The 23781-nt window shown below is 53.0% G+C and overlaps 1 protein-coding gene across 4 annotated transcripts in view; it reads left to right on the top strand.

Moving 5' to 3' along the window:
• CELF3 (CUGBP Elav-like family member 3) overlaps nucleotides 1-23781 on the top strand; it is a 172843-nt gene that overhangs the window by 26673 nt on the left and 122389 nt on the right. For all 4 annotated transcript variants that reach the window (XM_073637353.1, XM_073637351.1, XM_073637352.1 and 1 more), the window contains one exon: nucleotides 14716-14798. In XM_073637353.1, coding sequence (XP_073493454.1) covers nucleotides 14716-14798 — 83 coding nt within the window. Of the gene's footprint in view, nucleotides 1-14715; nucleotides 14799-23781 lie in introns of those variants that run through there.

The following is a 23781-nucleotide window of genomic DNA, read 5'->3' as shown; positions in this document are numbered from 1 at the left end:
TGTCCTGTATATATACACTGCACAGTACCACTCCTCCTGTCCTGTATATATACACTGCACAGTACCACTCCTCCTGTCCTGTATATATACACTGCACAGTACCACTCCTCCTGTCCTGTATATATACACTGCACAGTACCACTCCTCCTGTCCTGTATACACTGCACAGTACCACTCCTCCTGTCCTGTATATATACACTGCACAGTACCACTCCTCCTGTCCTGTATATACACCGCACAGTACCACTCCTCCTGTATATATACACCGCACAGTACCACTCCTCCTGTATATATACACTGCACAGTACCACTCCTCCTGTCCTGTATAGATACACTGCACAGTACCACTCCTCCTGTCCTGTATATATACACTGCACAGTACCACTCCTCCTGTCCTGTATATATACACTGCACAGTACCACTTCTCCTGTATATATACACTGCACAGTACCACTCCTCCTGTCCTGTATATATACACTGCACAGTACCACTCCTCCTGTCCTGTATATATACACTGCACAGTACCATTCCTCCTGTCCTGTATATATACACTGCACAGTACCACTCCTCCTGTCCTGTATATATACACTGCACAGTACCACTCCTCCTGTCCTGTATATATACACTGCACAGTACCACTTCTCCTGTATATATACACTGCACAGTACCACTCCTCCTGTCCTGTATATATACACTGCACAGTACCACTCCTCCTGTCCTGTATATATACACTGCACAGTACCCCTCCTCTTGTATATATACACTGCACAGTACCACTCCTCCTGTATATATACACTGCACAGTACCACTCCTCCTGTATATATACACTGCACAGTACCACTCCTCCTGTATATATACACTGCACAGTACCACTCCTCCTGTCCTGTATATATACACTGCACAGTACCACTCCTCCTGTCCTGTATATATACACTGCACAGTACCCCTCCTCTTGTATATATACACTGCACAGTACCACTCCTCCTGTATATATACACTGCACAGTACCACTCCTGTATATATACACTGTACAGTACCACTCCTCCTGTCCTGTATATATACACTGCACAGTACCCCTCCTCTTGTATATATACACTGCACAGTACCACTCCTCCTGTATATATACACTGCACAGTACCACTCCTCCTGTCCTGTATATATACACTGCACAGTACCACTCCTCCTGTCCTGTATATATACACTGCACTGTACCACTCCTCCTGTCCTGTATATATACACTGCACAGTACCACTCCTCCTGTCCTGTATATATACACTGCACAGTACCACTCCTCCTGTCCTGTATATATACATTGCACAGTACCACTCCTCCTGTATATATACACTGCACAGTACCACTCCTCCTGTCCTGTATATATACACTGCACAGTACCACTCCTCCTGTATATATACACTGCACAGTACCACTCCTCCTGTATATATACACTGCACAGTACCCCTCCTCTTGTATATATACACTGCACAGTACCACTCCTCCTGTATATATACACTGCACAGTACCACTCCTGTATATATACACTGCACAGTACCACTCCTCCTGTCCTGTATATATACACTGCACAGTACCACTCCTCCTGTGTATATACACTGCACAGTACCACTCCTCCTGTCCTGTATATATACACTGCACAGTACCACTCCTCCTGTATATATACACTGCACAGTACCACTCCTCCTGTCCTGTATATATACACTGCACAGTACCACTTTTCCTGTCCTGTATATATACACTGCACAGTACCACTCCTCCTGTCCTGTATACACTGCACAGTACCACTCCTCCTGTCCTGTATATACACTCTGCACAGTACCACTCCTCCTGTCCTGTATATATACACTGCACAGAACCACTCCTCCTGTCCTGTATATATACACTGCACAGTACCGCTCCTCCTGTCCTGTATATATACACTGCACAGTACCACTCCTCCTGTCCTGTATATATACACCGCACAGTACCACTCCTCCTGTCTTGCATATATACACTGCACAGTACCACTCCTCCTGTCCTGTATATATACACTGCACAGTACCACTCCTCCTGTCCTGTATATATACACTGCACAGTACCACTCCTCCTGTCCTGCATATATACACTGCACAGTACCACTCCTCCTGTCCTGTATATATACACTACACAGTACCACTCCTCCTGTCCTGTATATATACACTGCACAGTACCACTCCTCCTGTCCTGTATATATACACTGCACAGTACCACTCCTCCTGTCCTGTATATATACACTGCACAGTACCACTCCTCCTGTCCTGTATATATACTGCACAGTACCACTCCTCCAGTCCTGTATATATACACTGCACAGTACCACTCCTCCTGTATATATACACTGCACAGTACCACTCCTCCTGTATATATACACTGCACAGTACCACTCCTCCTGTCCTGTATATATACACTGCACAGTACCACTCCTCCTGTCCTGTATATATACACTGCACAGTACCACTCCTGTCCTGTATATATACACTGCACAGCACCACTCCTCCTGTCCTGTATATATACACTGCACAGTACCACTCCTCCTGTCCTGTATATATACACTGCACAGTACCACTCCTCCTGTCCTGTATATATACACTGCACAGTACCACCCCTCCTGTCCTGTATATACACTGCACAGCACCACTCCTCCTGTCCTGTATATATACACTGCACAGTACCACTCCTCCTGTCCTGTATATATACACTGCACAGTACCACTCCTCCTGTCCTGTATATATACACTGCACAGTACCACTCCTCCTGTCCTGTATATATACACTGCACAGTACCACTCCTCCTGTCCTGTATATATACACTGCACAGTACCACTCCTCCTGTCCTGTATATATACACTGCACAGTACCACTCCTCCTGTCCTGTATATATACACTGCACAGTACCACTCCTCCTGTCCTGTATACACTGCACAGTACCACTCCTCCTGTCCTGTATATATACACTGCACAGTACCACTCCTCCTGTCCTGTATATACACCGCACAGTACCACTCCTCCTGTATATATACACCGCACAGTACCACTCCTCCTGTCCTGTATATATACACTGCACAGTACCACTCCTCCTGTATATATACACTGCACAGTACCACTCCTCCTGTCCTGTATATATACACTGCACAGTACCACTCCTCCTGTATATATACACTGCACAGTACCACTCCTGTATATATACACTGCACAGTACCACTCCTCCTGTCCTGTATATGTACACTGCACAGTACCACTCCTCCTGTATATATACACTGCACAGTACCACTCCTCCTGTATATATACACTGCACAGTACCACTCCTGTCCTGTATATATACACTGCACAGTACCCCTCCTCTTGTATATATACACTGCACAGTACCACTCCTCCTGTCCTGTATATGTACACTGCACAGTACCACTCCTCCTGTATATATACACTGCACAGTACCACTCCTCCTGTATATATACACTGCACAGTACCACTCCTCCTGTATATATACACTGCACAGTACCACTCCTCCTGTCCTGTATATATACACTGCACAGTACCACTCCTCCTGTCCTGTATATACACACTGCACAGTACCACTCCTCCTGTATATATACACTGCACAGCACCACTCCCCCTGTCCTGTATATATACACTGCACAGTACCACTCCTCCTGTCCTGTATATATACACTGCACAGTACCACTCCTCCTGTCCTGTATATATACACTGCACAGTACCACTCCTCCTGTATATACAGTACATGACAGAACAATAATACATTACAGGACACCGAACATAAGAACAAAACAAGACGACAAATCACAGAAAATAGAAACAAAATAAATCATCGCAGGAATATATATATATATACAGGAAATAAATATTATAAAACCTATAAAACCCCCGGCCCAGCTTCATTCATACTATATACAATCCCACACAACACTCACACCGTCCTATATACACATAAAACACCGTCCTATATACAATATTATATACAATAAAACACTAAACCTAATATACCGTATATACAACCGGGAACTAACACTAACCTACTGGTCCCACTGCCTGACCTTAGTCACCCCCTTACCGCACCTCATTCACACCACAGAAAACCAAACATAACAAGATATACAATAGTGACATGAACAATTTTTTTTTTTTTTTTTTTTATATTTTATTTATTTTTTTGTAATTTTTAATATATATACATAAAACACAGACCTACACTAACTATCCCGCCACCCCTGATCTAGCTCTGGCCACAAAGTTCAGGATTACTCCGAGCTAGGATCAGGCCCCAAAGTTTTTCCCCAGGCGGGGCCTGGACCAGGCCAGATCAGTCCTCTTATCACCGCCGATGAAGAACCCCCCCAAATCCCCCACCCAACCTAACTAAAACCCCCTATTATACATTATATACAATATATACAGAACACAACCTACACACTCACCATCCAAGGCTCAAGTTCGATGCCGGCAAACCTTCTATTCAGGAGACAGAAGTACAAAACAAAAATCTAGGGTGAAAAGACATCAGCCCACCACCAGGATATAGGAGTACTACCGGACTAAGGTACCCTGAAGGAAAAGCCCCTCCAGAGACGGGCCGCCCTCCGGGCACCCAGTCTTTCATACTCCAGAGAACGTACCTTCACCAGGTCACCTAGGATGTTCCTACAGACTTCATCTACATGGAGGATTTTACTCTGCGTCGAGACTAAAACTCGTGCGTTCCACGTGAAATACCTGACCACTGCGCTGACTATGAATAAAGTGTCTCGGTCCCTTCTCCCAAGGTCTCCGAACGCTCCATAGGCCCACCCGGCGTAGGACAGAGTAGCCAGCCGCGGCCAACCAATGGAAGCCCCCACCCTGTTGTACACCTCTGTATTAAAGGGACAATGAAGCAGGAAGTGCTCCATGCTTTCCAGCACGTTAGCACAAGCCTCACGGGGGCAATTCCTGTCCTCGGAGCTCCTGTACTTCAAATTGTCCCTCACATACAGCTTACCATGGAAGCAGCGCCAAGTCAAGTCCCAGTACTTCTCGGGGATCCTGGTAGAATTTAACAAACTCAACCCAACCTCCAGATCCCGACTTGGGCAGTCTTTGAGGGCCAATGGACTCTGAAAATGAGAAAGCAAGACCCTCATATCGAGGAGTTTCCTCGGGAGGGACCTCACCTCCCACATTCCCAGACCCCACCGGCGGATCATTTTCAGAACCGGGGTAACATAAGCCGGGAGATGCCCGTGTGGTGTGCGAAGATCCTTCAATCTTCCCCCTGTCTCCCATTCCTGGAAGAAAGGCTGAAACCATCCCTTGCAGGAGAATACCCACGGAGGAGCCCTCTCTTTCCAGAGGTTTGCCACGTTCACCCTCAAGAAAGTGTTCACTAGGAACACCACGGGGTTCACCATATTCAAACCCCCTAGTCTCCTCGTGCGGTAAGTGACCTCCCGCTTGACTAGGTTCAGTCTGTTCCCCCATAACATCTGGAAGAACAGACTGTAGACCCGTGTCCAGAGAGGCTCTGGCAAGACACAGACGCTGCCCAGGTAGATTAGCAAGGGGAGCAGGAAAGCTTTGCACAGGCCAACCCTTTCCCTCAGGGTCAAAGACCAACCCCTCCATTGGTCCACTCTTTGGGCGACACCTTTGATTCTGCCTTCCCAGTTTTTCGTGGGGTAATCACCCTGGCCGAATTCGATGCCCAGGACTTTGGCATGTTCTTGGGGTTCGGGGAGGGTGTCCGGAAGATCAAACCCGGGATCTCCGCCTCCCAGCCAGAGACTCTCACACTTATCCTGGCTGACCTTGGACCCGGATGCCTCAGAGTAGCGCTCCACTTCTGACATCACCGCTGCTGCCTCCTCTTGCGAAGAAACAAAGACGGTGACATCGTCCGCGTAGGCCACCACCCTCAGGATAGTCTCCGGCGCCGCCCCGCCCATCCGCACCCCCGCCAACGGTCTACAATCGATCCTTCTGAGGAAGGGATCGATCGCAAACGCGTAAAGCAAAGGGCTAAGAGGACAGCCCTGACGGACACCGGATCCTACCCCAAAAGGTCGTCCAATCCACCCATTCACCAGAGGGAAAGTCTCAGCCCCTGCATACAAGGTCTTAAGCCAGTCCACAAACCCTCCAGGCAGACCATACCTCAAAAGAGTGGACCAGAGGTACTCGTGGTTAACCCGATCAAAGGCTTTTGCCTGATCCAGGGTCAGCAAGAACCCCTTCCAGAGGCCCGCCCTGCCTTGCTCCACGGCCTCTCGGACACCTAGAACAGCACTAAAAGTGCTACGGCCAGGAACGCAACAGTGCTGAACCTCCGAAAGGAGCCGGGGTGCAAACTTCACCAGCCTGTTGAAAAGTATCTTAGCCAAAATCTTCCTGTCCACATTGAGAAGTGCTATGGGACGCCAGTTCTCAATGCGTGACGGATCCTTACCCTTTGACAAAATGATCAAAGCTGACCTCCTTAATGATCTCGGCAGAGTGCCCGAGGAGAGACACTCGTTAAACACCTGAGTCAAGAGGGGGACCAAAGAGTCCCTAAAGGTCCTAAAGAACTCGGATGTTAAGCCATCCGGACCTGGCGACTTTTTGGGCCTAAGCCCATCGATCACCAGTCTCACTTCCTCTTCTTTGATCGCTTCTGCCAAATCTCCCAGCGAGATGTCAGCCCCTGGCTCAGGAACGGATTCAGCCAGGAAAGCCGACATCCCGTCACGATCAAGCTCCCTCCTTCCCAAGAGGTGCGAGTAGTAGGAACTGACGACCTCCAAGATCCCTGATCTGGACCTTCTCAGGGACCCCGTACTGTCCACAAGCCCCGTCACTATCTTACTATTCACTGACATCTTACAGTTTCTGTAAGGGTTGGGCGAGCAGTACTTCCCGTAGTCCCTCTCGAAAACCAAAGATGCGTGCCTATCGTACTGACACCTCTTCAGCAAGGACTTCACTCTGGAGATCTCCTCGCGGCTACCTCCAGTCGAGACAAGATGCTCGAGTTTCCTCCTCAGGCTCTGATACAGGCGATCCCTGTTCAGGCTTCTGAGGTTCGAGAGCTGCCGGAAGAATCTCGCCACCCGATGTTTGAACATCTCCCACCACTCTGGCTTGGTGTTACTTAGGCCCAGCAATGGTACCTGGCTCTGAAAGAATTCTTCAAAAGACCGTCTCACAGCTTCTTCCTCAAGGAGTGACGAATTCAGCTTCCAATAGCCTCTTCCCATCCGAGGAGTCTCTGTAACGTTCAGAGAAAACATAATCAAACAGTGATCGGAGAACTCCACCTCCACAACCGACAACGGTGAAGAGACGGCCTCCTCCTTCAAATAAAACCTGTCTAGCCTAGACCTGCACTGACTACCTCTAAAAAAGGTGAATCCCGTGTCGCCCAGGTTGTGCCGGATGTGGACATCCACCAGGCGAGCCTCACTCACTATCCTTTTTAACGCGACGCAGTCATAAGCCAGCCGGTCTCCGGAACCTCCTCTATCACAGGATCTCGTGACATTGTTGAAATCCCCTCCGAAGACCACCTGCCGACTCGAAAATAAAAAAGGTTTGATCTTCAGGAAGAGACATTTGCGGTCCCACTTGGACTGGGAACCATAGATGTTAATGAGCCGAAGCTCTTGTCCCCCCCATGGAGACATCTAGGATCAAGCATCTCCCCATTTCTAATTCGATCACTCGTCTGCATTCAACCGCTGCGGTCTTAAAAAGGACCGCCACCCCGCTATACGGCTCGGCCGCAAGAGACCAGTAGGAGGGCCCATGCCTCCACTCCCGCCTTGCTTTATGCAAGGTTGCTATATCGGTCAACCTGGTCTCCTGCAAAAGCAAAATGTCGGCGTCAAGTTGGCCGAGAAAATGAAAGGCCGTGTACCTTGCCGCATCTGACTTTATGCTGCAAACATTAATAGTGGCCAGCGTCAACGGGGTAGGTGCCGCCATCATGATTGATTGAATTAGATAGCCTTTTTCTTCCCACCACTGACAGTCCCAACCTCTTCCTCCGATAATGACGGGTTTTTAGTGCGCTTAAGACAAACAGACTCGTCCATTCTCTCCTTACATACATTCTTGCCCTTGTCTGGTGGTCTTGGGTTAGTCCCCCCCCCAGAGGGCTTTGTATTTGCCCCCCGAGAGGAAGACCCAGCCATCTCCTGAGCCCCAACCACCTTGTCCGCAACCTCCGGCCCCGGGTCCCCACTTCCCCCCTCCAGAGGGAGGTCCTGGAGAGCCCCGAACCGGTTTGAGAGATCCACCAGAGGTGGGGCGGCTGAACCCTCCAATGGCGCTTGGATCACGGCCAGAGAGTCAGAGGGGTCGCACTCCAAAGAGGCAGCTCGAGACCTGGTCCCCCTCCTACCTCTGGCCGTTTTCCTGTTACCCTTTTTCTTTTTCTGTGACCACTCCCCCTCTCCCTCATCTAGACTGTCACCAGAAGAGGGTTCCTGGGAAGACGTGGCATCCTCTCGCTCTTCCCTTTCAAGTCTCTTGACTTCCTCGCTCAATTCGCTGTCTTTAGGATCCTCAGCTGCAAGTGAAGTACCTGGGTCAGAGTTTAGGGACATTACTCCCTGCCCCCTGTCCCCACGGCACTGCTCCTGCCGCCTGATGGTGGATGGCGGCAGCTTGCTCCTCACCAGATCCCTGCCTCCCCCGCCTCTACTGGTCCCTTCACCGGCAAGATTAGTCCCAGCTTTCACCTGTCCCGCACTTGCCGCTTTCAGGACAGCATTGGCGAAGGAACGCGGACAGCGACTGAACGGGTGACCGAGGTCACCACACAAGTTACACCTAATCCTGCGACAGGCAGCAGCAAGATGACCAAGGTCCCCACACAGTGCGCATTTCTGGGTGGTACACTGCGCACTGAAGTGTGTGGGGCTACCGCACCTGTGACAGACCTTAGGCTGCCCCCGGTAGAAAATCAAGATCCTATCCCTCCCCAAAAAGGTTGAGGAGGGGATATGGGTAACAGTGTTTCCCGAAACCTTCAATCTCACCATGAAGGTCCAGGCCCCTGACCAGATACCATGGTCATCCAGATTCTTTTCGGGAATATTGGTGCCCTCTCCGCATCGACTCACCCAGGTGGTAATATCCATACAGGAAAGCGACTCGTTACTAGTCAAAACGGTCACTTTCCTGACTGAATCTTGGCGGGTTATTGCCAGGGGAAAGAGACCATGCCATTCGGGGCGACTCCGAGCCAGCTCATGGCGAGACCAGAAAAGCTCAAGGCCCTCCGGTCTCACGAAGCTGACATCGAAGTAGGAGGTCCCGTAGGGATGGATCAAGGCAAAGATGTCATATGCCGCAAAGCCCATCCCCAGCAGGAGCTCAACCACCTTCGACCTATCAGGACAGGCATCCTTGCTTACCCACTGGAGACGGACCACGTTCCTACGGTTACTCCTCTGCCCCGTTGTCGGCAGAGACCAGACAGTCTCTGCCCCTCTATCTCGGAAGGCTGAAAGACCATGTCTCTCTATCCAGAAAGACAGATCAACCTCCCTCCCCTCTACAGTGATGGAGCTCTCCCCTCTCCTCAGGGCGTCCAGGAGCTGCTGTTGCAAGTCACCATCCCCAGGGCCACCAGATGAGGGCGCACTACTACCCTCAGCACTGACAGCTCCTGAATAGCTTTGGGCTGAAGCCCCCGCCAATGCTGGGGGGGGCAGCGGGACCAGCGCCTACTTCCCCCCCACCAACACCAGTGCTGCTCCCACCATTCACTCCACTACTACTCACACCATTCGCAGGACCATTATTCCCATCATTCACTCCACTACTTCTCCCACCTTTTGCTGCATCACTACTCCTACCATTCATTACACCACTACCCCCAACATTTGCTACACCACTACTCCCACCATTCCCACTACTCCCAGCATTCATTCCACCACTACCCCCACCATTTGCTGCATCATCATTCACTGCACCACTACCCCCACCATTTGCTGCATCATCATTCACTGCACCACTACCCCCACCATTTGCTACACCACTACTTCCACCATTCCCACTACTCTCACCATCTCTCCACCATTACTCCCACCATCTGCTCCACCATTACTCCCATCATTCACTGCACCATTACTCCCATCATTCACTGCACCACTACTTCCATTCCCTTTACTTGTCACCCCATTACCTCTGCTGTTCTCTGCACCTTCCACAGTCACCTCCATTCCTTCCTCCCTTGTGTCTGGTGTCTCTGCACGCACACCTGCTGGGCCGGGGGAGGGGAGCACTTCCAGAGTCTCCTTTGCCTGCAGCACCACACCCGTTTCCCTTTGGTTGCTGCTGGCTTTCTGCAGGTCGTCTCCTGGAGCGCCCCGCCCCCCTACTGGAGCATTTTGGTGCTTGTGCTGGGCAGACTGTTTGTTGGGCACCGCTGCCCGTCCTGCACCCACAGACTTTGGGGTCTTAGTGTCCTTTTTGGGTGCTGGGGCACACTGCCCCCCTGTCTCAGCAGTGTGCCCAGTGTTCCTCGCAGATGTGTTTTTCACATCCTTCCCTGCCCCCCCAGCCCCGGTGATAACCAGCTTAGCCGCAGAGGGCAGGGAGGGAAACTCCACAGAACTCCCTATGTCCGGCGCTGTGAGTACCTCCACAGCCTCGCCCCCTGCACTGTTCCCCGCACAGATGACAGCATCGCCTGACGTCCTTCTCCTCTCCCCACCTTGCCTCTGCCTCGAGCCCACTGCAGAGCCCGTGCCTTTAGGTTTGGTGGGGTTTAAACAGAAGGTGGCAGGCGCAACATCAGACATTGGTACATACTTGTAACTCACCACCTCCTGTGCAGCTCCTCCGGTCTTCCTCTTCCTCCTCTTGGTCTCCTCCACTGGTTTTTCCTCACCGAAAGAAAACTTTGTCAGGTCCACTGGAGACTCCAGCAGTCGGATCTCCTTCAGCAGTCCTCCTTCCTCCTCCTCCCCCGACACTCCAGCCTCTGCTGTGGGAGTCCTCTGCCCTGCAGGGAGACCACTTGAGCTCCAGCTCTGCCCCTCACTGGCTCCAGCAACTGAGACTCCAGTCACCTCTTCATCCTCCTCCTCCTCTTCACTAAGGACGCCGGCTGGCGGTTCTCCTGAGGTGTTTAACCCCTTCATTTGTGAGAACCGCCGCTGGTTCTTAAACCTCTCCAGGAAGGGACCTGCGCTTTTCTCAATCCCCTCCCGGAGGAGCACTAACCTGACCACCTCGTCTCTGAGGGCTTTAAACCTCTGGGAGGTCGCGGGTCTTTCCTTGTTGGACGCCCGGGTGTTCAGGATCCGGGCCTCCCTCAGCTCCTCTTTCAGCTGGGTTAGTGCTTTGCCGGCGTCCTCGTACTCTCGCAACGTGGCGACCACTCGGGAGGAGAAGGAACTTGTGGACTCGCTGGAGCTCATCTCCCCCCAGGATCTTGCTGGGCTCTTGTTCCTGGGGCCTGGGGTGCCCCGGTCTCCCTCTCTGGGCTGGCGGTGAACAGTCTCGGGGTTGGAGCAGGTGGATGTACTCTTCCTCACCCTTCCCGATCTCCTCACTCCCTCCTGGGCCGGTTGTTGAGGCTCCTTCTCCCCCGCCGGCATAGACCGGGGCATAGGAGGCTGGGAAGCCATGCCGGCCTCCCAGTAGGCCTGCCTCTCCCTGGGGAGAAGAGAGGCAGACGACGACCCTCCTCCTGGAAGTGCTTGAGCTCAGGAGGCAAGTGCTGCTCTCAGCACCACTCCTCCTGTCCTGTATATACACACTGCATAGTACCACTCCTCCTGCCCTGTATATATACACTGCACGGTACCACTTCTCCTGTCCTGTATATATACACTGCACAGTACCACTCCTCCTGTCCTGTATATATTGTAATGCAGCGGCTTGCGGCATTACTGTAATGGTCCAGGGTGTGTTCTGGCTGACCATGTACCTCCCGCTCAGGTGACTGATCACATGACTGTGACATCAGCAGTGGTCCTGTGCGCACTGGAAGATATATAAACCCTGGTTGTTTTGAAACAGGTGTGAGGCCTGTTCCCTGTGTGGGACACCGTTAGAGTGTGAGGCCTAGTGAAGCCTGAAAGGCGGAGGCTGGATCCTTATGTGTAAGAGATGCCAGTAGCCTTGGAGGGCAAGCGTCCTAGAAGGCAGAGGCTGGATGTTATGTGTGTTAACATACCAGTAGCCTTTGAAGGTATGAGGGCTGGAGACCCCCATCTGGGAAGCCGTAATGCCACAGCTGTCGCAGAACAAACCTGAAGCAGCTAAAACCCTTCAAAGGTAAAACACTGCTTGATGTGGACATTTACATTGTTACCTTGCTGAAGGCTGTATCTGGAGCCAAGTGGACGTATCTGTCACAGGAAAGGCTCTTGGACATTATATGTGTAATATGTCGGCGAGTCACTGAGATGGACTCGATTATGAGCGGTTTATGATAAATAATAAACTGCTGGATTGTGAAATACCGGAAAGTCGTCGCATGTGTGCTTTAATTGACCCGGTGAAGCGAGTGCCCCCCAGCATGATGACTAGCGCTGCCTTACAATATACACTGCACAGTACCACTTCTCCTGTCCTGTATATGACGTGCCCCCTGGGCCGTGTGTGTGTGGGGATACCCGTAACCGGATCTGTTGTGGATGCTGGGGGTTGTAGTCTCCGTGGCGGCGACCTGGTCCCGTGGCTCAGGGCGGTCAAACCAAATGGCAGTCTATATGCTGAATGTCCGACTACGCCACCCTTGGATTGCGGTCAGAGTGAACCGCCGCTGCAGGGCAGACCGCTGAGGCTGGTGTTGTGGGTGCAGCCGAGGGTAGTACAACTCCCCACGGGAGGAGTATAGCCTCAGGGCAGTGAGCGCAGATGTTGGGGGTGATGGTGCGCGGGAGCAGCAGGAACGACACAGAGTCCTGTAATGCAGTCCAGGGTATTTACTCACAGTTCTTTATCCACGTTACTCCAGCTGGTCATAACGTCCCACATCGCACTGTGCTCACCAGGTGAGGGGCTCGGCCTACTCCCAGATAACTTTGGAGCGTTTCACAGGACCCCCTTTGTGTGTACTTTCTCAGGCCTGTCATACCCCGCCAGTGACCTCGCTTCTGTCCGGCTGCCTCAGGCCTTCTCTGGTAAACCTTGGCGCCAGTTTCTCTGACCCTATATGGTGCCTTCCTAGCGGGTGTAGCGAGGGGCTGCGCCACGTGAAATGTCACAGCCTCCGGTTTCTAGCTGAGGGTAGTTCCCCGTCTCCACTAGTTTCGGGGGCCGGTCTCCCCATTTGGCCTGACCCTTCTACGCAGGTAGATTCGGGCATGCGGTGGCGACTCGCCGGTCCACACACCTGGGGTCCCTTCATTCCATGTTCCTAGAGCCTCCTCCGCTCCTCTTTCTTCCTTCTTCTTCCTCCAGGCCCCGGCCTCACTCTCAAGCCTGCCTGCGGAGCAGAGCCCATGCAGAGCCTCTGCTCCCTGTCTTCTCCTCTTACTCTCAACTCTCTCTCCTTGCTCTTTCAGTGCTGGCTGGGCCTCACAGGCTAGGCCCGCCTACGGAGCAGAGCCCCATGCAGAGGCCCTTACTCTGTCACTTCTTCTCTCTGACTGCACTGAACTAAGATGGTGCCCACCTTTTATACCTCCCTCTAGGTGCACCCAGGAACTGCCCTCTCCGTCCTATGCACTACAGGGTTCCCCCTTCCTCGGTGTTCCCTCCCTCCACTCCAGCCAGGGACAGGGACTGTCGTGCTCTACTTGGAGCATATCGGTCGCCCTGCCCCCCGGAAATGTGGTGTAATGCATGCAGGTGTCGGGGTCCTGATTCACACTCCATCCTTACCTGGAAGTGAGATATCGCACATCTGGATGAGATGCAATACCTCTGTAGCGGCCGAACCCTCGGGGCGCTACATATACATACTGCACAGTACCACTTTTCCTGTCCTGTATATATATACACTGCACAGTACCACCCCCCCTGTCCTGTATATATACACTGCACAGTACCACTTTTCCTGTCCTGTATACATACTGCACAGTACCACTTCTCCTGCCCTGTATATATACACTGCACAGTACCACTCCTCCTGTCCTGTGTATATACACTGCACAGTACCACTTCTCCTGTATGTATACACTGCACAGTACCACTCCTCCTGTATGTATATATACACTGCACAATACCGCTTCTCCTGTATATACACTGCACAGTACCACTTCTCCTGTCCTGTATATATACACTGCACAGTACCACTCCTCCTGTATATATACACTGCACAGTGACACTCCTCCTGTATGTATACACTGCACAGTACCACTCCTCTTGTATGTATATATACACTGCACAGTACCACTCCTCCTGTCCTGTATATATACACTGCACAGTACCACTTCTCCTGTCCTGTATATATACACTGCACAGTACCACTCCTCCTGTATGTATACATTGCACAGTTCCACTCCTGTATGTATATATACACTGCACAGTACCACTTCTCCTGTATGTATATATACACTGCACAGTACCACTTCTCCTGTATGTATATATACAATGCACAGTACCACTTATCCTGTATGTATACACTGCACAGTACCACTTCTCCTGTATATATACACTGCACAGTACCACTACTCCTGTATGTATACACTGCACTGTACCACTTCAGTTCTTCCTCATGTAATACTTCTCTTGTGATTGTGTCTTGCAGGATGCGCCTTCTTAACATATTGTGCCAGGGAGTCAGCGCTAAAAGCCCAAAGCGCCCTCCATGAGCAGAAGACCCTGCCCGGGGTAAGTGCCATTGCGACAGGGGAGGGTTACTTGTGGCATCACACTGCCAGCTGTGGGGTGCAGCAGAATAGAAATAGATGGTTATAAGTGGCCTGGGCCTAGGGAGCGGCAGGGCCCAGGGAGCGGCAGAGCCGGGGAAGCGGCAGGGCCGGGGAAGCAGGGGGAGCTGCAGGGCCGGGGGAGCGACAGGGCTGGGGGAGCAGGGGGAGCGGCAGGGCCAGGGAAGCGACAGGGCCAGGGGAGCAGCAGGGCCGGGGGAGCAGGGGGAGCGAGAGGGCCGGGGAAGTAGGGGGAGCGGCAGGGCCGGAGTCGCGGCAGGGCCGGGGAAGCAGGGGGAGCAGCAGGGCAGGGGGAATGGCGGGGCTGGGGAAGCAGGGGAAGCGACATGGCCGGGGAAGCGACAGGGCCGGGGGAGCAGAGGGAGCGGCAAGGCCGGAGAAGCGGCAGGGCCGGGGGAGGAGCGGTAGGGCCGGGGAAGCGGCAGAGCCGGGGGAGCGACAGGGCCGGGGGAGCGACAGGGGCAAGGCCGGGGGAGCGGCAGAGCCGGGGGAGCAACAGGGCCAGGGGAGCGAGAGAGCCGGGGTAGCTGCAGGTCTGGGGGAGCGACAGGGCCGGGGGAGCCAGGGGAACTGTGGGGCTGGGGGAGCGACAGGGCTGGGGAAGCGGCAGGGCCAGCAAAGTGGCAGGCCAGGGAAAACGGCAAGGTCGGGGGAGCGACAGAGCCGAGGGAGCCGGGCGTCTCTGGTGACACTTCCCACATGTGATGAATCCTTGGATAAGTCTCACCTGGGAGGGAGAAGATGTCAGGAGAGACTCTGCAGTATAATGACAGGGATGGAGGGTGGCAGGGCGAGGAGCCACTCATAGCCTACCGATCTGCTGTATATGAGATACTCTGCTTCTCATAGGGACGGTCAGATGCTCTGCAGGTAATTCAGGTGATATCAGACCGTATATGATATAACATTCTGTAGGTTTATGGTAGAATCTCAGGATCTCTCCTTACAGTTAGTTAGTGGTGTAGCTGGTGGTGTATGGTCAGGTCTGGTATATGGAGGCTGGGTGGTATATTAGTGGTGTAGCTGGTGGTGTAAGGTCAGGTCTGGTATATGGGGGCTGGGTGGTATATTAGTGGTGTAGCTGGTGATGTAAGGTCAGGTCTGGTATATGGGGGCTGGGTGGTATATTAGTGGTGTAGCTGGTGATGTAAGGTCAGGTCTGGTATATGGGGGCTGGGTGGTGTATTAGTGATGCAGCTGGTGGTGTGAGGTCAGGTCTGGTATATGGGGGCTGGGTGGTATATTAGTGGTGTAGCTGGTGATGTCAGGTCAGGTCTGGTATATGGGGGCTGGGTGGTATATTAGTGGTGTAGCTGGTGTTGTAAGGTCAGGTCTGGTATATGGCGGCTGTGTGGTATATTAGTGGTGTAGCTGGTGGTGTAAGGTCAGGTCTGGTATATGGGGGCTGGGTGGTATATTAGTGGTGTAGCTGGTGGTGTAAGGTCAGGTCTGGTATATGGGGGCTGGGTGGTATATTAGTGGTGTAGCTGGTGGTGTAAGGTCAGGTCTGGTATATGGAGGCTGGGTGGTATATTAGTGGTGTAGCTGGTGATGTAAGGTCAGGTCTGGTATATGGAGGCTGGGTGGTATATTAGTGGTGTAACTGGTGGTGTAAGGTCAGGTTTGGTATATTGGGGCTGGGTGGTATATTAGTGGTGTAGCTGGTGGTGTAAGGTCAGGTCTGGTATATGGGAGCTGGGTGGTATATTAGTGGTGTAGCTGGTGGTGTAAGGTCAGGTCTGGTATATGGGAGCTGGGTGGTATATTAGTGGTGTAGCTGGTGATGTAAGGTCAGGTCTGGTATATGGAGGCTGGGTGGTATATTAGTGGTGTAGCTGGTGATGTAAGGTCAGGTCTGGTATATGGAGGCTGGGTGGTATATTAGTGGTGTAGCTGGTGATGTAAGGTCAGGTCTGGTATATGGGGGCTGGGAGGTATATTAGTGGTGTAGCTGGTGGTGTAAGGTCAGGTCTGGTATATGGGAGCTGGGTGGTATATTAGTGGTGTAGCTGGTGGTGTAAGGTCAGGTCTGGTATATGGGGGCTGGGTGGTATATTAGTGGTGTAGCTGGTGGTGTAAGGTCAGGTCTGGTATATGGGGGCTGGGTGGTATATTAGTGGTGTAGCTGGTGGTGTAAGGTCAGGTCTGGTATATGGGAGCTGGGTGGTATGTTAGTGGTGTAGCTGGTGATGTAAGGTCAGGTCTGGTATATGGGGGCTGGGTGGTATATTAGTGGTGTAGCTGGTGGTGTAAGGTCAGGTCTGGTATATGGGGGCTGGGTGGTATATTAGTGGTGTAGCTGGTGGTGTAAGGTCAGGTCTGGTATATGGGGGCTGGGTGGTATATTAGTGATGTAGCTGATGGTGTAAGGTCAGGTCTGGTATATGGAGGCTGGGTGGCATATTAGTGGTGTAACTGGTGGTGTAAGGTCAGGTCTGGTATATGGAGGCTGGGTGGTATATTAGTGATGTAGCTGGTGGTGTCAGGTCAGGTCTGGTATATGGGGGCTGGGTGGTGTATTAGTGATGTAGCTGGTGGTGTAAGGTCAGGTCTGGTGTATGGGGGCTGGGTGGTATATTAGTGGTGTAGCTGGTGAAGTAAGGTCAGGTCTGGTATATGGGGGCTGGGTGGTATATTAGTGGTGTAGCTGGTGATGTAAGGTCAGGTCTGGTATATGGGGGCTGGGTGGTGTATTAGTGATGTAGCTGGTGGTGTCAGGTCTGGTATATGGGGGCTGGGTGGTGTGTTAGTGATGTAGCTGGTGGTGTAAGGTCATGTCTGGTGTATGGGGGCTGGGTGGTATATTAGTGGTGTAGCTGGTGAAGTAAGGTCAGGTCTGGTATATAGGGGCTGGGTGCTATATTAGTGGTGTAGCTGGTGATGTAAGGTCAGGTCTGGTATATGGGGACTGGGTGGTATATTAGTGGTGTAGCTGGTGGTGTAAGGTCAGGTTTGGTATATTGGGGCTGGGTGGTATATTAGTGGTGTAGCTGGTGGTGTAAGGTCAGGTCTGGTATATGGGAGCTGGGTGGTATATTAGTGGTGTAGCTGGTGGTGTAAGGTCAGGTCTGGTATGTGGGGGCTGGGTGGTATATTAGTGGTGTAGCTGGTGGTGTAAGGTCAGGTCTGGTATATGGAGGCTGGGTGGTATATTAGTGGTGTAGCTGGTGATGTAAGGTCAGGTCTGGTATATGGAGGCTGGGTGGTATAATAGTGGTTGTAACGGGTCTGGGAGGCGGAACCTCTGGGCTACAATACAAGGGGGCGGTCCTTGTAAGGGAGCGGGTGGCGACCAGGCAGGCAGTCACAGGAGGTGACCAGGACAGTCTCTGGGTGTACGGGCAGGAGGACACGGCAAGTGATCGGGGCAGTCTCTGGATAAAGGGTAGGTACGACCTGAGATGGCTGAACCTCCAGGTAGGCTAGCAAGGCAGATGGAGAGTGTGTGCTCCCAGGTGAGCAAGCGAGAGTCTCTGGAATAGCAGGTGGTCACAGCACGTGACGGCGGAGCCTCCAGGTAGGCAAGCAGGCAGGTAACGGAGAAGCGCTCCCAGGTGAGCGGGCAAGAGTCTCAGGAATAGCTGGTGGTCACAGCACGTGACAGCGGAGCCTCCGGGCAGGCAAGCAGGCAGGTAGCGGAGAAGCGCTCCCAGGTGAGCGGGCAAGAGTCTCTGGAATAGCTGGTGGTCACAGCACGTGACAGCGGAGCCTCCGGGTAGGCAAGCGGGCAGGTAGCGGAGAAGCGCTCCCAGGTGAGCGGGCAAGAGTCTGGAGTGGCTGGTGGTCACAGCAAGTGACAGCGGAGCCTCCGGGCTGGTAAGCAGGCAGGTAACGGAGAAGCGCTCCCAGGTGAGCGGGCAAGCTGGTCCATAGACAGACTGACCGGAGTTGTAAGGCAGACCGTCGGACCTCAGGCAAGCAGGCAGGTAGCTGAGGTGCGCTCCCAGGTGAGCGGGCAGGCTGGTCCTTAGACAGACTGACAGGAGTAGTAAGGCAGACCGTCGGACCTCAGACTAGCAGACAGGTAGCAAGTAATCAGGCAGGAATCTGACAGGTAACTGGCAGGTAACTGGCAACGGGACCTGAGGGCTGAAGCACAGGTGAGACACAGGTGCAAACAACATTGCTCGGGCACCTCCATTTTGGAGGAGGTGCCTTATATATGATGAAGTCCTCCGGCCATTGGCCGGGGACTCCTTAGGACGGCGCGCGCGGCCCCTTTAAGAGGAGGGGAGCGCGCGCGCCCTAAGCACAGGGGCCGGGAAGGAGCGCGCGCTGAGAGCAGAGCGGGAGGAGGACGCCGGGAAGGAGCGCGCGCTGACAGCAGAGCGGGAGAGGGACGCCGGGCACGGGGCAGAGCGGTGAGGGGAGCAGCGTCCCTGCCTAGCAGAGGGCAGGGATGCCGACGCTACAGTACCCCCCCCTTTAGGCCCCCCCTTTTTTAGGCCAGACAGAAATTTAGCTAGGATGAGAGGGGCATGGATGTTCTCCCGGGGCTCCCACGTTCTCTCCTCAGGACCAAACCCCTTCCAATCTACCAGAAAAAAGGTCTTTCCTCTTACCCTTTTGGTGGCAAGAATGCTCTCTACCTCAAACTCGTTCTCAGCAGAAACCGGAGCAGGAGGCGTACCTGTAGACTTGGAAAAAGAGTTAAGTACCACAGGTTTGAGGAGAGATACATGGAAGGAGTTAGGGATCCGTAAGTTGGCCGGGAGTTTCAATTTATAGGCCACCGGGTTGATCTGACTGATGACCTCCAGAGGACCGATGAACCGAGGCCCTAACTTGTAAGAAGGTATCTTGAGTCGAACATATTTAGATGAGAGCCAGACCTTATCTCCTGGACGAAATTGAGGAGGATCCAGGCGTTTTTTGTCAGCGTGTCTTTTCATCCGTTCGGACGACTGAAGGAGTGCGGATCGGGTACTCTCCCAAATGGAGGAAAATTTGCTAACGAGAGATTCCGCAGCCGGGTTGTCCACCGAGGTGGAGACAGGAAAAGGAATCCGAGGATGCTGACCAAAGACTACAAAAAACGGGGATTTGGAGGAGGATTCGCTTTCGTGATTATTGTAAGAGAACTCGGCCCATGGTAGGAGATCCACCCAGTCAGAATGGTGGGCATTAACGAAGTGCCGGAGGTAACTGGTCAGGTTCTGATTGATCCGCTCCACTTGACCATTGGACTGTGGGTGGTAAGCGGAAGAGAAGTCCAGGGTGACGTCTAGTAGTTTACAAGTGGCTCTCCAGAAGCGTGAGGTGAACTGTACCCCACGATCCGACACGATGTGGAGGGGCAGGCCATGAAGACGGAAGATGTGACGAATAAAGTCTCTAGCTAGCTCGGGTGCAGACGGGAGGCCTGGCAGGGGAACGAAATGAGCCATCTTGGAGAAGCGGTCAGCGACCACCCAAATGACCGTACAACCGGCAGAGAGTGGGAGGTCAGTTATGAAGTCCATTGCAATATGCTGCCAGGGGGCAGCAGGTACTGGGAGCGGAAGGAGGCGACCGGCTGGCAGATGTCTCGGAACCTTGTTGCGGGCGCAGGACACACAGGCAGAAACAAAGTCTATTACATCCTTGTGCAGGGTAGGCCACCAGTAGTGCCGGGAAATAAGCTGGAGGGTCTTCTTCTGACCAGCGTGGCCAGCCAGTTTAGACGAGTGACCCCAGTGAAGGATCTTCTCCCGATCAGGTACTGATACGAACGTCTTTCCGGGAGGGAGACGATTTAGACTCACGGGAGCCACCTGCATTACTCTGGCGGGATCGATGATGTGTTTCGGATCTTCCTCGAGATCAGATACCAGAAAGGATCGAGACAAGGCGTCCGCCTTGACGTTTTTGTCAGCCGGGCGAAAATGAAGGACAAAATCAAAACGAGCAAAAAACAAGGACCACCGGGCTTGGCGCGGGTTAAGTCTCTGGGCATGCTGGAGGTAAGCCAAGTTCTTGTGGTCAGTGTAAATTATTACCGGGTGAAGAGCACCCTCAAGCAGGTAACGCCACTCCTCCAATGCCAGTTTGATGGCCAATAACTCTCGATCTCCTATGGAATAATTGCGCTCTGAGGAGGAGAAGAGTTTAGAGAAGAAGCCGCAAGTTACCATCCTCCCGGAAGAAGATTTTTGAGTAAGTACCGCTCCAGCTCCAGAGGAGGAGGCGTCCACTTCCAGGAAGAACTGCTTATTGCCGTCCGGGCGATGCAGCACCGGGACGGAAGAGAAGGCCTGTTTTAAGGAAAGAAAGGCTTCTTCTGCTTCGGGCGGCCACTCTTTGGGATTAGTACCCTTACGGGTGAGCGCGGAAATTGGGGCAGTCCGGGAAGAGAAGTGTGGTATGAAGAGGCGGTAGTAGTTGGCGAAGCCCAGGAACCGCTGAATGGCCTTCAACCCCTCCGGTCGGGGCCATTTCTCGATGGCAGACAGTTTCTCTGGATCCATTCGTAGGCCGGTCTGAGAAATAATGTAGCCCAAAAACGGAAGCGAGGTCTGCTCAAAGAGGCACTTCTCGTATTTAGCGAAGAGGTGATTCTGCCTGAGCCTGAGCAGGACCTGACGAACGTCCCTCCGGTGAGTCTGGAGATCCGGAGAGAAGACCAAGATGTCGTCCAGGTACACCACTACGCAGGAGTAGAGAAGGTCCCGGAAGATGTCATTGACCAACTCTTGAAAGACGGCAGGAGCGTTACAGAGACCAAAGGGCATTACCAGGTATTCATAGTGGCCGTCCCGGGTGTTGAATGCCGTCTTCCATTCATCCCCCTGACGGATACGAACCAGGTTGTACGCCCCACGGAGGTCTAGTTTGGTGAAGATTCTAGCCCCCCTCAGACGATCAAATAATTCTGGAATGAGCGGAAGGGGGTACTTATTCTTCACCGTGATCTGGTTTAGGCCTCTATAGTCTATACAGGGACGGAGAGAGCCGTCCTTCTTTTTGACGAAAAAGAAGCCTGCTCCCGCCGGGGAGGTAGATTTCCGGATGAATCCCCTGGCCAGATTCTCCTCAATATATTCGGACATCGACCGGGTCTCAGCAGCGGATAAAGGATAAATACGCCCACGGGGAGGAGTAGTACCGGGTAACAGGTCGATGGGACAGTCGTATGGTCTATGAGGGGGTAATGTCTCTGCCTCCTTTTTATTAAAGACATCAGCATAAGACCAATAAGGAATCGGAAGTCCAGGTAGATTAGCTGGGGTAGGAGAGGGACGGACGGGATGGACGGGAACCAGGCAGGACTTATGACAGTCTTGTCCCCAGCGAAGGACTTCTCCGGTTTGCCAGTCAAGCACGGGTGCATGTTTCTGGAGCCAAGGCAGACCTAGCAAGAGGGCGTGAGAGAGTCCAGGCAGAACATGAAAGGAGATACTTTCAGAATGCAGCATTCCCACCTGCAGAGTAATGGATTCGGTGATGAGTTGGATGGGGCGTGGTAAGAGCCCCCCATCCACGGCAGCCACAGACAAGGGTACAGCCAGAGGTTTGGTGGGGATGCGGTATTTCTCTACCAGGGACTGTGAAATAAGATTCCCGGCTGCTCCAGAGTCCAGTTGGGCTAGTTCGAAATAACGGTTCTCCCCGTAGACGATTGAAACTGACAACAGCAGGGATGGAGAGGATTTATTCTTGTCTAGGTGGACCTCTCTGAGCGAACCTAGACACAGGCGTTTCCCGACCTCTCCGGGCAGGCACGGATCCGGTGCTCCTTACTGCCACAGTAGAAGCAGGTCCCCTCGGCACGGCGTAAGTCCTGACTGGTCTTGACCATCTTGGTCTGGTCGACCTGCATAGGCTCAGGAGGGTGTACCTGGTTAGAGACAGAAGGAGTGACGGGTTTCTGAAAAGTAGGAGCTAGACGTAGTAACCTCCTCTCACGGGTGACCTCTCTGGCACGCTCCTGAAACCGTAGGTCAATCCGGGTGGCAAGAGTTATTAAGTCATCGAGAGTGGTAGGAATGTCCCGACCGGCAAGTTCATCTTTAATACGGCCGGACAGACCCTCCCAGAAGACGGAAACCAGAGCGTCGTTATCCCAGGCCAGCTCCGAGGCAAGGGTACGGAACCGTATGGCATATTGGCCCACGGTGAGACTTTCCTGACGGAGGCGTAGCAATGATGATGCGGATGAGGTCTTCCGTCCGGGTTCGTCGAAGACTTTCCGGAAAGCCGTGAGAAAAGCAGGCAAGTTGGACACCAGGGGGTCTCCTCTTTCCCACAGAGGATTTAGCCAGGCCAGAGCCTCCCCGGTGAGATGGGACATGATGAATGCAATTTTGGCTCGGTCGGAGTTAAACTGGTGGGACAATAGTTCAAAGTGCAGGGTGCACTGATTTATGAAGCCCCGAGCCTGGACGGAGTCGCCTCCGAAGCGAGGAGGTGCAGAAAGCCGGGGTCCGGGGTAGGATACCATGGTATTAGTGGGCAGCGGAGCTGCCGGATTGCGAGACATGGCACTGGCGGAGGTTGTCGGTGGAGCAGTCAGAGTGTCCAGGCGAGTATTGACATTCCGCAGGTGACCCAGGATGGACTCCTGTTGGGACCTTTGACGGGACAGTTCATGACACAGGTCCGAGAGCGAGGGAGCTTGGGTGCCACCGGGTTCCATGGCCCGAGCAAACTGTAACGGGTCTGGGAGGCGGAACCTCTGGGCTACAATACAAGGGGGCGGTCCTTGTAAGGGAGCGGGTGGCGACCAGGCAGGCAGTCACAGGAGGTGACCAGGACAGTCTCTGGGTGTACGGGCAGGAGGACACGGCAAGTGATCGGGGCAGTCTCTGGATAAAGGGTAGGTACGACCTGAGATGGCTGAACCTCCAGGTAGGCTAGCAAGGCAGATGGAGAGTGTGTGCTCCCAGGTGAGCAAGCGAGAGTCTCTGGAATAGCAGGTGGTCACAGCACGTGACGGCGGAGCCTCC

The sequence above is a fragment of the Phyllobates terribilis genome, unplaced genomic scaffold (assembly GCF_046119375.1).
Source record: "Phyllobates terribilis strain yellow unplaced genomic scaffold, ASM4611937v1 Scaffold_6__1_contigs__length_29720123, whole genome shotgun sequence".
NCBI lineage: Eukaryota > Metazoa > Chordata > Amphibia > Anura > Dendrobatidae > Phyllobates > Phyllobates terribilis.
The sequence above is the reverse complement of the archived record's forward strand: the minus strand, read 5'-3'. Positions and strand labels throughout refer to the sequence as shown.